Here is a 14,939-nt window from a genome sequence, read left to right on the forward strand (position 1 = left end):
TCCTCCCTCAATCTGAGCCTAGCCAAACTTGTTTTTTTTCAGTTTTGTATACAGCAGGGAAGAGTTAAACATTACACATTATTGATGTACTAATAATACCAGGGCCTAATTAATCCTTTATATCTGCCTGGAGTTCTGCATTTGCCGAAAGGATCGTTAGAAAACAGCCCAGCAAAACAGAGCATATACGGCACCTGTGAATTTATAAAATGTACCTGAGGTGTTCTTGTAATTAATGCAGATACTGGATTATATTTTATTAAAATTTATTATTTTCTTTTCTAAATCTATCCCACCATGTAGGAAATTAAGCTGTGAATGGTTTTCTAACCCATGACCAAATTTACCACTGTGTTGCAAAACACAATGGTAATGTTAATTAGAAAAAGGCACTGGCATGCAAGGCTCCTGTTACCTGCAATTATTATAAAATTAAACATTTCATGGGGCAGTGGCACCTGATTATACTCCATGTCACCATAAACCATTTTTATGGCTTCTCCAAATGACAGAATCATTGGGACGGTTCTCCTGTTTTGGATTAAGCACCAAGTAAATTGCTGTGGAGAGGAATTTCTTGCAGAAAGATTAATCCTTGTGTGCTCAGTAATCATTCATTAGATCAATAGTTATACATAGGGATAATTATTCTCTGAGGGTATAGGTCAAGCCATCTATGACCTCTCTTTATTAACCCCTGGTGCCAAAGGTCACAATTTACAACTGGCAAAGTGCTTTGCTGTTTGGTGTGAAAGTAAAAGCCAACTGCTAAAGGCAAACTCACACCCAGCCAATACAAACTAGAACATTAACAAATTCCTTTTCAATATATCTTAGCTCAGATGATTTATTTTAGGTGAGCAAATGTACACAGTGGGGTTGATTTATTAAAGGAATGGATGCTGTTCAACCAGGGAAAATGTTAGCAAAGTGAAAGTTAATAGGTAAGGTAAACCTGTGCTAACTTACCCAATGCTGAATCCCTTACTCTGATACCCAATCCAGGAACAAGAAAGTGAAAAAACATGTTTTTGGGTAGTACATTTGTAGGGTATTGAAAGGGAACACAGATCTTATTTACTAACAATGTGAATTGTTTTTATGAAAGTCGGTGGATTCTGTATGACAAGACTCTTTCTGTATGAAGTATGCACAATTAGTAAATGATCGTTGTGTTTCATGAAGCATCAGAGCAAATATCCTTAACCAATAAGACAAAGTCATTCCTAATTGTGCTCCAATAGGAGAAGCACATTGGGGCTGATTTAATAAAGCTCTCCAAGGCTGGAGAGGATACACTTTCATCAGTGAACCTTTGTGACCCAGCAAACCTGTAATGGATCTGGTCGAGAATTCAAAATATTTGCTATCAAATAGCAAAATACTTCGAAGAAATCCATTCCAGGTTTGCTGGATCACCCAGCTTTATTGATGAAAGTGTAGCCTCTCCAGCCTTGCAGAGCTTTAATAAATCAGGCCCACTGTGTCCATGCCTTTCTCCACCACTCTACCCTCGTTAGTAACATGTAGGAGAGCCCCTAATGAATCACAGGATTAGGTTTTGTTTGATCAAATCACACAGCTTAAGGTCAATTTTGGGGGGAAGCCAAATATAGGGCAGCACAGTGACTCAGTAGTTAGCACTCTGGCATTTGCATCACTTGCTCCGAGGTTTGGATGTTGACCAGGACACGGTCCTTATGGAGTTTGCGGGTTCTCTCTGAATTTGCATGTGTTTCCTCTCACATTCCAAAAACAAGCAGTTAGGTTATTTGACTTGCTCCTGAAAATTGACTTTAGTCTGTGGTAACAACATATGACTATGGTAGGGACAGTAGATTGTGAGCCCCTTTGAGGGACCATGACTACGGACTTTGTACAGTACTGTGTAATAAGTTGGCGCCATATAAATAATGTGTAATAATAAAAACATTAAAGTATGCACTAGCCCAGCTGTGAAGGCCTGTTTGGATCTAATTCGTCATCAGGGCGCCCAGAATTTGTATGCAAGAAAGGTTGGTGAAACTTTAAGTGGGGACTGGTAAAGTTCTTACCTGTCACATTAGGAGTCATTAAATACATTTTCCTTTCTAAAACAGGAAAGGGAATAATTACTCACTGATCTCCTAAAATCACTTTCAGTCTTTACTCATGTAGGGTTATTATCTCTCATAAAGAAGATCCTACAGCTTCAAGTAAGGCCATGCATGAGGCCCAACATTTAATATTTTGTTACAGGGCTGATTCTGGGTCTTCAGATTTTGAGCTACAATTCCCAGCGTGCCTTGTTAGACAATAGCTGTCAAGATATGGTGGGGATTTCAGAATCCTAATCATCAGGGCTTTGCAGGTCACCCATAGTTATACTAAAGCTGATATGTTTCTTCTTCATCACTCGTTAATACCTGACCAAACTGTTTCTTGTCACAAAAGTGCACTGCAGCAAGTCAAGGCTACGCTCCACTGGTCTTAATGGAAAATGCTCTGCTGGCAGGGTAATGTTTGTCTTAGTTAAATACACGTTGAAGTATCTCTGAAGGTCAGAGAAAGGTGACAGGAAAATTGAGCCAAGCTTCTTTACGCCATGCCTGAAAAAGGCCATTAATAATCTGGCATAGTCTGTGGACTAAGGCAAAACCTACAAAGGTCACAATAAATCATACTACAGAAAATATGGTGTCCTTAGTTCATCATCTCCTCAAAACAGTGCAAGGATTCGGGATTTGCTGTATTTACCTTAAAGGTTCCAAGTTTTACAAGTCAACTCAACAACTAAAAGGTCTTTTTAAATCATTATCAAACTACCTACGTGAAGTAGTATTGCAATTCCAGATAATCCAACAATTTGGAAGTTTTATATGCTATAAATTCTACAGCAAATTAGAGTGGAGGGCTAGCCACATTGTATATTTGACTAATTATAATATTTTTTAATAGCCTAATAATATGAAGGTCATCATAGAATTAAACTAAAACCAACCTAATCCTACTGCAGAAGTACAGCATTAGTTGAATGGGGGAACTTAATTCTAATGAAGCAGGCAATGACATCTTACAATAATGTATGACGTGAATACGCTCCCCATCTTCTGGTGAATAACTCTCTAAATGGACAGTGAATTTTTTTTATTTTTGTGAAATGGATGGCATGGTGTTGATATACTGTCTGTTAGACTGACTGGAAATGGCAGGTGCTCCGACTTGTTATCTCAGAAGATTTTTTGTAGTAGGTAGGCATGAAAATATGATTTCGACATAGCCCCTAGAAGCATCCTCAACAACCCAGTATATGAAATATATAGAGCATATGACAAAATCTAATTAATAATAATTCTAACTATATTAGCTAAAATCTAATTGTAGAAGTTACTGTACAAGGGCTTTGCATGTACCCATCCACTAAGCCAGTGTATCCTAGAATCAGATGCATGTCCGGCTACCATATTTATGTTTCCATGGTACATCAGGATGAGTGCAAGTGGTCAAAACTCTGCTCCTGCCTATTTCACTTGGGAAGATGTATTTGTAGGCAGTAGGTATGAAATGAAGCTGGCCATGCCAGTCTAGGCAACGCACAGCAAGAATTTTGTAAGTGTGGTTACAATCCTTATCAATGTCAAGCAAAGGAATGAATGGGGTAGGGTAGGAAACAAAGCTGCCACTTTGCCTAGGGCTCCATTTCTCCCTAAACCCTCTCTGATGGAGAATAAGCAGAGCTACAGGCTCTGAATAAAATTCTTTTTCGGCTGTAAAAGGTTTTCAAGATGTGTAAAATCCAGAAGTCTGAGGTCTCAAAAACCCACCAGATAATCGTACCCTTAACAGGAAATTTCTGACCTGACCACTTTAGAATCGTTTGGTTCTATGCTGGATATACTTTGGTTAAATTCAGAATCAGTTTATGGTTAACTTAATATAATGTTCAAACTGATGGCCTGGTTGAAAAGGAAAATCAAGCCGTGTATGGCCAACTTTAGTTTTCTGTCTAGTAAACAATTTAGATATATTTTATCTGCTTAGTCTTCAGCTTTATATATCTCTAAAGTGAGCACAAACCTACCCTAACACACTGGCCCTGATTTATTAAAGCTCTCCATGGCTGGAGAGAATACACTTTCATCAGTGAAGCTGGGTTATCCCACAAACCTGGAAAGGATCTGGTTCCGCACTAAAAACATGTGTTAAAAAATAGCAAATGACTTTTAGGAAATCCATTTAAGGTTGTCACTCACCCAGCTTTACTGATGAAAGTGTATCCTCAGTCTAGTCTTGGAGAGCTTTAATAAATCAGGCCCACTTAGGGAAATCCTGATCACCTGAATTACCAGTGTGCACTTACCATGAAAATTAACTAGTTTAGATTATTTTTTTCCTGAGGCTCCCTTTTTGACAAATATAAACATCAGTGTTCAACCCAGAAAGTCTATAAAGCTGGGTGGGAAGAAGCTGTAGGTGGGTGGCAGCCTGTATTATGACCCAACTCATCAGTAATCACCCAAAAACAGCCGGGTAGTTACTGTAAAGTACCAGGTGGTGCACCCAGCTAAAAAGGGCTGGGGAGAACACTGAACATGAAATTTAAGTACTTTTATTTGCCCGTTATTTAACCAAAGTCTCAAATGAGACACGGTATATAGAAAGTTGCATTTATTTGATTTTACTTTAATAAAAACTACTTACCATTTAACATCAGAAGACTGTCTGTTCCTGGATGGGGGTAATTCAGGCGACCTAAAAAAAAAAGAATGAAAAAAAATATTAATCTTAGTTTTTTTAAGCCTATTATCTAACATGCAGATGCATAGTCTGGTTTGCATTTGAAGTGAGAGAGTTAAGTATTAATCTCGGCAACGCCTCGTAGTGTGGTCCAATGGGGAAAGCAATTTCTTGCAACACACAGTCCAGAAATGTGCTGACCTCTCAAGAACTCCCTCCCACTTCCAGGGGCTCTATAACCTCTCTATACTCCGAACAGCAGGCACCTTTCTCCTCCTGCCAATAAACCAACAGGCAGAAACATAATCCGTACTGAACAATCGTGTCTTCATGTTGTGTCACAAAACAAACGCTAATCTGTATATTCCACCCCACTGAAAATGGCATTAGGGCTTCCATTTTGTGCTTAAAGGCCAAAAAAACATTGGCTTACTTGTTTAAACGGAATTATCGTCATTACTCACATTAAGAAAAAAAAAAGCTCCTATTTAAAAAAAAAAAAAGAAAAGAAAAAAAAAAACATAATCCAGATTCAGTTAGTAATAAACATACAAATATTGGGAAATCTATAGTCAGGTGAACCATTTGATTCTCACAATTCCTTCTCAAGACTAAAAGGTAATAAAGGTTTTTCTTTCAAGAACACCTCCATGAGAATATATATACTGAATGAATATACTATTCCGGAAATGTTTGCCGACATACAGGATCAAAATTGTGACATCAGCAGTCTGACGAAGCCATGCGGGCTGACTGATCTTAAAAATAAACCAGAAAGAAAAAAAAAAAAAAAACAACTTCAGTTAGCATTAAAACTCCCATTTGTATTAAGCCAAATAAATCTCTGCCATACGGCTTGTGAGGTGACTTTTAGCAATAGCAGAAAGACCTTTGGCACGCTTCTGCTTAACTAATGGTCCGACACCATTGTAACCCTCAGTCTTACGATTTTCTGTCACAGTGGCTGACTCTCATTAAGGAGGTGACATTCATCTTTGTAAGGGAAACTGTTCACTCTGTGTATGTGTGCTATACATATATATTTATATATACCCACACACTGTTCTCCCCAGACCCTTTAAGCCAGGCACATCACCCGGCAATTTTCAGTGACCACCCCGGCTGTTTTTGGGTTACAGAAGAGTTGGGTCACAATACAGGGGCTGCCGCCCACCTACATTTTCCTCCCACCCAGCTTAAATAGAAAATAGGAGGTATGAATTTAAATATAATATATATATGTATATATAATATACAATAATGTATATAGTCGTAAGCAGTACTGAAGAAATGCTGACCAAGAAAGTGCTTTCCAAATGTTGGGTCTAATACACACGCCAATTTGCACTTCTGATTCCCAAAACAACACACTAAAAAGATGGGGGAAAATCATAATGGGGAGACTTGCTCAATGACAACTCTTCTTGATATGATAAAGAAGGTGTGAATGGATCTAGTCTGACCTGGACTGTGGTTTCACCCATTCTTTACTGCAGGGCTGTCCAACTTTTAGTGCCAGGATCCCCTCCACACATTATCAGTATTTCTGTATACAGTAATAGGTTAAATAAGGAGTGAACGTCAGAAAATTACAATTTATTTGAAAATTCTTGCCTGTATGTGGCCTTTGTGAACTGAGGGTGGACAGTCCTGACCTGATGTATCGAAAATTGGACACGTTTTGGCTTTATATATGCTCTACCTGTTTTACTTCTGACTCTTTGTTGTCTATTCTTTTGTGGAAAACTATATCCAGAGGGTGAAATGAAAGCAATGTTTCAGCTTCACGCCTGCTCTCCACACTAGGTATTAGTGAAACTCTAATGGAGAGGTTCTTTTCAACACCCTTATCTTACCTGTACTTATTCTGAGAAATTTCCATCCAAATCTGTGATTAGACGAGCGCATTATTAAACACAGTTTGTGCTGCGTAATGAATGCACTAGAAAAACTTGCAAAATATTCAAAGATTTTAAATACAGAAATAGACTGAGCCATTTTCTTTCATTCTTTTTGGAGTGGAAATCCCCAGAAAAACTAGCACAATATTGCCCTTCGTTGTCTCAAATTCCTTACAGCTATAGATATAAATATTAGAGGCTATCCCCTGTAAATAACACATCCAATACCCTTTCAGACTGCTGTCCTATTAACGTTCTGGTGAGACCTGGACATAAATTCCACAGGGAACACAATAAATCTCCAGTGGAGCCATAATGCCTATGAAGAGTACACCAGAAACTGATTTTCTGTGGTTATTATCCTCATTACGGTAGACAGAGCAGGAAAATAAAGGGAGGTAAAGGGCAGCCGGCAGACTCAGTCTACTCAGAATGGAATAATAAAATCTAACAAGCTGCATGGCGAAATCAAATGATATCCAGACTTTGATATGAATCTAAGAATCCCTACAGACAGAGCTTATCCTGTAGATGTTTCAGGGCTCATTCACATTACAAGTATTTGTGCTGTAATGATCAACGCATTCCCAACATGGACAGACAAAAAGTCTTCCTTTGGTAGATCTGTTTCCTGAATTACCACATATGAGAGAAGCAGTTTTTGAGATAATGGCTTCCAAGTGTGCACCTGAGCATTTGCCAGACAGATGGGGCTAAATGAATTTTAGCCCAAGTGCTGCTAATAAAATAAAAGAAAGTCTCCCAACATATACGGCAAAGTACACACGTGCAATATTTGTTGTTGGAAAGGGTCTTTCACGATTAATCCGGTTGCAGTAAGTCTCCTAGGACCACATCTAGATAACTAAAGAAAAGTTGCAGCATTAATAATTAATATTGCAGTGATATTTTTGCGGCACCATGGCTCAGTGGTTAGCACTCTGGCCTTTGCAGTGCTGGGTTCCAGGTTTGAATCTCGGCTGGGACACTATAGGAGTTTGCAGGTTCTCCCCGTATTTACGTGGGTTTCCTCCGGGTACTCCAGTTTCCTCCCACGTTCCAAAGACATGCAGTTAGGTTAATTGGCTTCCCTCCAAAATTTGAGCATAGACTGTGATAATGACATATGAGTATGGTAGGAACATTAGATTGTGAGCTCCTTTGAAGGACAGCTAGTGACATGACTATGGACTTTGTACTTTGTGCTGCGTAATATGTAAGCGCTATATAAATACTGTGTAATAATAATATTAATAAAAAATAATAACTACATCTAATTATATAAAAAGGTCTATACGGGTATTTTGTCATTATTCCCGCACCTCTTAGATTGTTAGCTCTTCAGGGCAGGGTCCTCTCCTCCTCCTGTGTCACTCTCTGTATCATTTGTAACCTTTACTTATTGTACAGCGCTGTGTAATCTGTTGGCGCTATATAAACCTGTTTATTAATAATAATATACATAATATATCATTTCTAATATATTATTCCTGCGTAAGGATCTATATTATATTTTAAGCATCAGTTAAATATTTATTTACAAGTCGCTTTTTGCACTGAATTGCAGCCTGAAGACTTAAAATTCCTAGAATGACACTGGATCCGGAAAGAAAGGATAGGGCCCTCATGCATCCTGAAAAACATCAGCCGTGTATGCTTGTTTTAACCTTTTTACAATAAACAAATCCAGCGTGGAGCAAGTGACGTGTGTAGGGCACTGTGTATACCATGAATGACGTTTTTGAAGAATGAGGAGGAGGCCTTGAGGTTCACAAACACAAGAGTGTTCTATGTGTGCCAAAACACACACAAGATGCTTAGTCATAGCGGAGAGGGGAAGCAGCTCAGCCTAAAACACGTGCCTGACATTCCAACCACTTTCTCCTCAGCCATGGCTCTACTGCTCACACAACATGCACTGTCCTAGTTTGTTCTCATAATTCCACTTTTCAAAGGCAGCAGTGAGAGGAGAGTCCTTATTAGACACAAAGGCTTGCTTTCTTCTAGCACAAGAATGTGCTTAGGAGTAACACATATACACATTCCCTGCTAAACAGACCCCGTGCCATGTAAATGTTAGCATTTATGAATCTGCATCCCTTAGCTTTCTGCAGTACAGAAGGTCTACTCAATCACTGAACAGTTTTGCTCAACCACCAAGAACAAACCATTCATTTTCGGTCAAACGCCAGTGGAAGAGAGGCAGTGCCACGTGGGTGCAAGTATGATAGAGGCTGGCTGGCTGACATTCAGAATATGAGACTTAGCTTAGAATATTGTGAACAAGGCAAAAATTAAAAGCTTAGGCTACGTACACACGTCAGATGATAAATCGCCTCAGGGATGATGTCGGACGAGAATCTGGCCCGAGTACAGAGCTCGTTGTCCATCATGCGGATCCACAGACGAAGAACGATTGTAATGGAAGCGGAACAGCACTCATTCATGCATCGTTCAGTCTTTTGTCGTTGGAAAGGATCGTGAAAGATCCTTTCATATGACAATGATTGCACGTGTGTACGCAGTCTTATTCTTTATTGTTGGAACCTATAGGTCCTAGATGTACAAGAGCCCACTTTAGGAAACCACTTTCAAAAGCTTTCCAGGCAGCAATGGGTTTGCAGCATTCAGTACAGCTTTATCCAAAGTAACAGGATGTGAAATCTCATTCAAGCCTTAAACTTTGGGAATGCTAAGCTGGTGTAAGGAACATACAGCAAAAGACCCCTGTGGCTGCATACATGCCTTGGATACCTGGGAGTCAATGCATATAAATACCAAGCACTAAACCTACTAATAACACAAAGAAATCCCACTTAAACTTTTAACCAATTAAATATACAAGTACCAGAAAAAGCAGTCAACTACAGGTACCCAACCCAATCAAATCCTCTACAGTACATGTAGGAAAACATGGCTTCCTCCTGGTTATGTTGCTCCTTAAGAGGAGCCTTAGAAGAAGGCATGCAATTGTCAGTCTATCCTTACATTGAAACAGAGTATTCCACTGGTTAAAGTTATATATAATGCCACTCAAGTGAAAATTTTTTTTTAAGACCAACAAAGTAAGCATGTTTATTATTGTAAATTGTAAGCATTACTTTTGGAGTTTCAAACATGATCTAGGATTTTTATTTAATCACTGTTACTACAAAGAAAATCTATACGAAAAAGAATACATTCTATTGATGGTCACTTTTCCTACGCATGGACCCAAGTACTGTTTAGATTTTGGATATACATTTATATGTCGTCATTGGGCTACCCATTGAACATCTTTATACACAAATGTGCCATTTAATACCAAGCGTGGCAAAATATTTATTGCTATATTATGACTTATTTATGACTATACTCTAACTTTACAGATAGGTACACTTGCTCCTGGTCAGCGACTCAAACCTCACTAATCCTAATTGGTCAATTTATTGGTCAGAACAATTAGCATCTTATGATGGTAATAGCTTTGGAAAGGAAAAAGGTTTCCTTTACTACATTGGCCTATATCTTTTATCACATTTCTGCAGAGAGAGAGAAATGTAACGGTTGCCGCTGGTGAAAAGTTGGTGGCCTGCGATGGGGATCCAAAGATTCACCCTTTTAAGAGTCAGTAACTAAAAAGAATGCATACTTGAGTTGTGACGCTGACCTGATCTTTATTATTAGGTTTGTTGTATTGTGGGTCAGTCGCTCAAAAGAAATTAAACCCAGACAGCCGAACAACCGCCAGGTATTTATTGCCATCTGATTCAACTACTATTTTTGCCATAGTGAACACTGTCCCTGGGACTAAAAGGAAGGAAAAAGCCAAAATTTTCGAACTCTAACCTAAATATGAATAGAGCAAAAATCTAGTAGCAAGGATTCTATTTCTGTGACAGCTGTCTAGAACACAATTGCACTTACTTTGCAAAGATTTACCTTTGGGTAGTCTACTCAATGGCAGACTTGGCCTACTATGGAAAGCAAAGTCTACTCAAATTATTAATTGCCTTAAACAGCCATAAAAAAATTTGACAAATAGGTCACTACTTACCCTTCAGTGGATCATGCTCTGCTCTCATGATTTCGATAAGGGAGTTTTCTAAGGAGTGCATATTTAAACTGTCGTACATTCTGCTTCGATCCTACAAGAGATAAAAAAGACATCTGTGTTTTAGGACTTTGAAAAAGTACCCTGAAATGCTTAAAGGTCAAGTACGTGTCTAAAAGTAAAGTACAGGTAAACATACATACATACACACACACACACACACACACACACACACACACTTCTAGTTAAGTAATGTGAATGATACTGCCAATCCAGAATGTGGAGCATGCAGCTCATGTGTTAGGTTTGTTGTATATTGCTAGTTTAGGCAAAGTGATAGCATCATTGTACCCCCCTTCAGTGGGACATTGCAGAATCCGGTTAATTGGGCACACAGTCCAAGCACTGTTATGTAGGGGAGGCGACTTGTTTCCCAAAGCCTGAGCAGCACTCAGGAATGTGAGAGGAACCCGGAGTACCCAGAGGAAACCCATGCAAACACAGGGAGAACCTGCAAACTCCATGCAGATAGTGCCCTGGCAGACATTCAAACCTGGGATCTAGTGCTGCAAAGGCCAGAGTGCTAACCACTGAGCAACAGTGCTGCCTATTCATCCACATTAGAGTTGTCAAAGGAGGAAATGGTAACATATTCCACACTTCTTCCATATTAAAGGAATCATGTAATAGGGGAGCTGTCGTCTACCTGTCTTTGTCAGTCTTTACTACCAACTCATTCTCTGACCTGAAATAAGCATATAGATTAGTCAGCATGCAGGCAGGTCTCAATCCTAATACTTCCACCAGGCCATCATCTCATGTACTAAACCGTTAGATCATACCAGTACTTTTCCTCACATCTGCATCACTTTTCTCCCCATAGTCAGTGAGAATAAAAAAAAAAAATCCTGAAGTCGGTCGATACAGCAATGGCCAGATATCAGACACATCTCAAACTGATCTCAAATACAAGCAAAATACATCTGAAAGCAAGCTGCACCCAAATTTGTAGCAAATAATAATAATAGCGTTGCGGTTCACAACTGTTTGTCATGGCAAAATGGGGCCATTATTAGTTGGGAAACTTATTGAAGTGCAGTGACCCAGAACAAAAAGCCAAAAGGACTTTAGCAGCTCTCACTACAGGGAACTAAATAGCCGTCACATGTTTCTTCCCTATAGAATACCATACAATTTTGTATAGGAACACGTAGAAATATTATGGTAAGTATTCAGTAAAAAGTTGAATAAAGTAATACCGCACTGAGACTGTTAGCTACCATCACATGATAAACAACCTTATTTTAGAATATTACATTTTGATTTTCTAAATATAGCAGGTTACAATTTAAATATTGGCATGCATCTCACTTTCTTTAATTACTCTCCCTGTTTACGTTTTGGTTTTACCATCTGCCGAACAACATTATTTACTGCTGACAATCCTAGATCTTTTTCCAAGAATTCTTGAACTTGATACGGTGTATCGAAAAGCAATTTTTAGACCTGCTGATGTAATAAAGCACCAGCACCCAGTCATTTAACAGCTAGCTTGAGTATTGGAAACCCGTGTCCAGTTATAATTTCTAGTAATTGCTTGGGCTTTATCAATAACCATACTACATAAATCTGCAGCTGCCAGTCTGATACATTCTATTATTTGTCTGAATAAATAATTATAAGATTTATAAAAATAATTTTTTCAGATGTTTTAATTCAAGCTGACGACATGTAACACGGATTGTTCATAAATGTAGTAAACAATCCTGTAATAAAACCTGCATTTTGGTTCACTTTAATGGATTTTCCAAATATTACATACTTGTTAGGTGTTGTAGAACTGGCTATTCACTATTTTACAGTGTATGAAAAAGTGGGAGCCCAGCAAATAAAATGTTTATTTCTGTATAAAGGGAGAGAGTAAGGGGTTGAAATGTATATCATTTTATTGGGATCTTAGATACCATACTGGAAGTTACACATTGTTTATGGTCCTAGAGACAGGAAGTAAAAGGAAATATCTCCAAAGAGACATTTCATATTAACAGCTGTCATCATATGAGGCGTCCCCATTAGCCATTTTTCCTTCTGTATCAGGGACAACAGTGGGTGTTGAATGCCACCCTTATTTTATCACCAGTAAATCGGAGACAAGGACACAAAAATCACTAAAAGCAATTGTTCCAATTGTATCCACATCTGAAAAGAAAAACTTTGTTTAAGCAAAACCCATTCTGTATATAAATGTCATGTAGTAGTCCCAGCACGGGTCTGCTGATGCCCCAAAGCAGACATTATTATTAAACAAGATATATATAGCGCCAACATATTATGCAGCGCTTTTTTATTAAATAGGGGTTGCAAATGACAGACAGATACAGAAAGTAACACAGGAGGAGGAGAGGACCCTGCCCTGAAGAGCTTACAATCTAGGAGGTCATCTGTTATCCATCGCATTCCGTGCTCCTATATGATGCTATAAAGCCTGAATTGTGGAAGAGGAATGGTTTCGAGCAGGCACGTCAATGTGTGTTTTTCTACAGAGGAAAGCAATGTTCTGAATCTAACACTAGAATAGGTAGACAATGGCAGCCTAAGGTTTGCATGGAAGACTCAATTCCGAGGTTTGTAAAAAGACCTCGTTAGGTCTTCCTTCAATCATCTAGGTCAGGGTGACAAACTCTGGCCAGGGTGCCAAAACTGGCCCCCCAACGTTCTTTTTTTGGCCCCCAAAGGAATCCTAAATATGAACTGCAACTGGCCCGCTGCTGCATTGAAATAGGGCCGCTACTACAATTCCCGACATCACTCGCATCTATAGAACAGCCGGCTCTCTGCCTATGCGTGGCCCCGCATTGGACTGTTTTATAGACGTAATGCCGGGAATTGTAGTAGCAGTGTTATTTCAATGAAGCGGGTGTTCCAGCAGCGGGCGCCTCATAATATTTAGCCCTGCATTGGCCGTGTTTGGCATTTCCCCTCAGATACATGTGGGAGGTGCCAGGAGGCTTTTGGAGTTACAGGGGCTTCTTGGCGACCCATGGCCTTGTATGATTTAGCTGTGGCCTAGGCTGTGCGTAGCTTGCGGTTATCCAAGTTATGCAGGTCGTGATCGCATCAAGTTTTTACATCTAATCTAATGAGAAGAAAAACTTCCTAAATTTTTTCAATACATTTTAAGGTTGGCCCGCAACTTTGTCTTAGTTTTTAATTTTGGCCCACTGTGTATTTGAGTTTGACCTGATCTAAGTATTTCCTACATTACAAAATGATACCAATGACAAGATATCTGAACTCACGTTCCCAGGTGTTTAACACAGCTTAGGCAGAACTAAAGTTTAACTTTTAAAAATGTTTGATCAGGCAGGTCATTAGTGCAGAAGGGGTCAGGCGATTTCCCTCCTGCAGCAATCCTTCTTTCTTGCCTGATCAATCCATGAAAAGCAAATCTGGAATGGATCTCATACAGAACTGAAAACACTTGTCTGTTTTTATATATATGATATAAGTTTATGTACATATTTCTCGACAATCAAACATTAGGTTTCTTCATAAAGGAGTAAAAAAATAATATGTATGTATATTCGGTGTATTATGTACAAAGCTAAATCACAAAGCAAAGATATGGTTGAAAGTTTTTGTTGAGTGGAAATGTTAAATCGAACTTGAAGGGAACATTTTCTGAGCAGGAATCGTATTTCAAAGAAAGATAATCAGATTATCCTTATTAACTCTGCTCTGTGCAGCACAAGGCTGTTTTTAATACAGAGGGTCATTGTTGTAGAAGATTAGAAGCCTTGAGACAAAAGTCCTATATTATGTATGCTAACAGCTTGCACAGTGTTAGGACCGGGGTCACTACTTATACACGGCCATCCAATTAGAAACCATTCAACAAGTAACTGGTCTTCCTAAAATAAAGGAAAGGCATTGCTGTGATGTGTCAAGTGTAAACTTGGAATGACTAGAATTGACCTAAAAACCTTGGCCAGTCATATGCCAACTTTATATCAGACATGTAAATATAGTAATGCAAGCATAAATGAACTATACTATATGACTGGATATACAAAGATGAGTTCCTTGCTTGGGCAAAGGACTGCTAGATCGTCTTCTCTGCAGAGTATTCCTGTGGCAGACAATCCAGCACCACTCTTCCACTAGGTTAAATAACACCCAACATCATTTGACTCTCTGTAAGTTTAGGGCATCATGTGATATGTGCAAAATTTAGGATTCATCAACTGCTATAGGGCTTGTAATGTCCCGGGGGGGTAAAAAAAGGATTG

General features: G+C 38.9%; 1 protein-coding gene across 4 annotated transcripts in view; it reads right to left on the reverse strand.

Annotated features, from left to right (window-relative positions):
• Positions 1–14,939, reverse strand: part of CPEB2 (cytoplasmic polyadenylation element binding protein 2) — a 60,746-nt gene that overhangs the window by 18,547 nt on the left and 27,260 nt on the right. For all 4 annotated transcript variants that reach the window (XM_072406427.1, XM_072406425.1, XM_072406426.1 and 1 more), the window contains exons 3-4: positions 10,654–10,744; positions 4,681–4,731 (exon numbers count right to left, since the gene is read on the reverse strand). In XM_072406427.1, the coding sequence (XP_072262528.1) occupies positions 4,681–4,731; positions 10,654–10,744 (142 nt within the window). The remainder of the gene's footprint in view (positions 1–4,680; positions 4,732–10,653; positions 10,745–14,939) is intronic.

Source organism: Pyxicephalus adspersus, chromosome 3, assembly GCF_032062135.1.
Source record: "Pyxicephalus adspersus chromosome 3, UCB_Pads_2.0, whole genome shotgun sequence".
In the NCBI taxonomy this organism is placed as follows: Eukaryota; Metazoa; Chordata; class Amphibia; order Anura; family Pyxicephalidae; genus Pyxicephalus; species Pyxicephalus adspersus.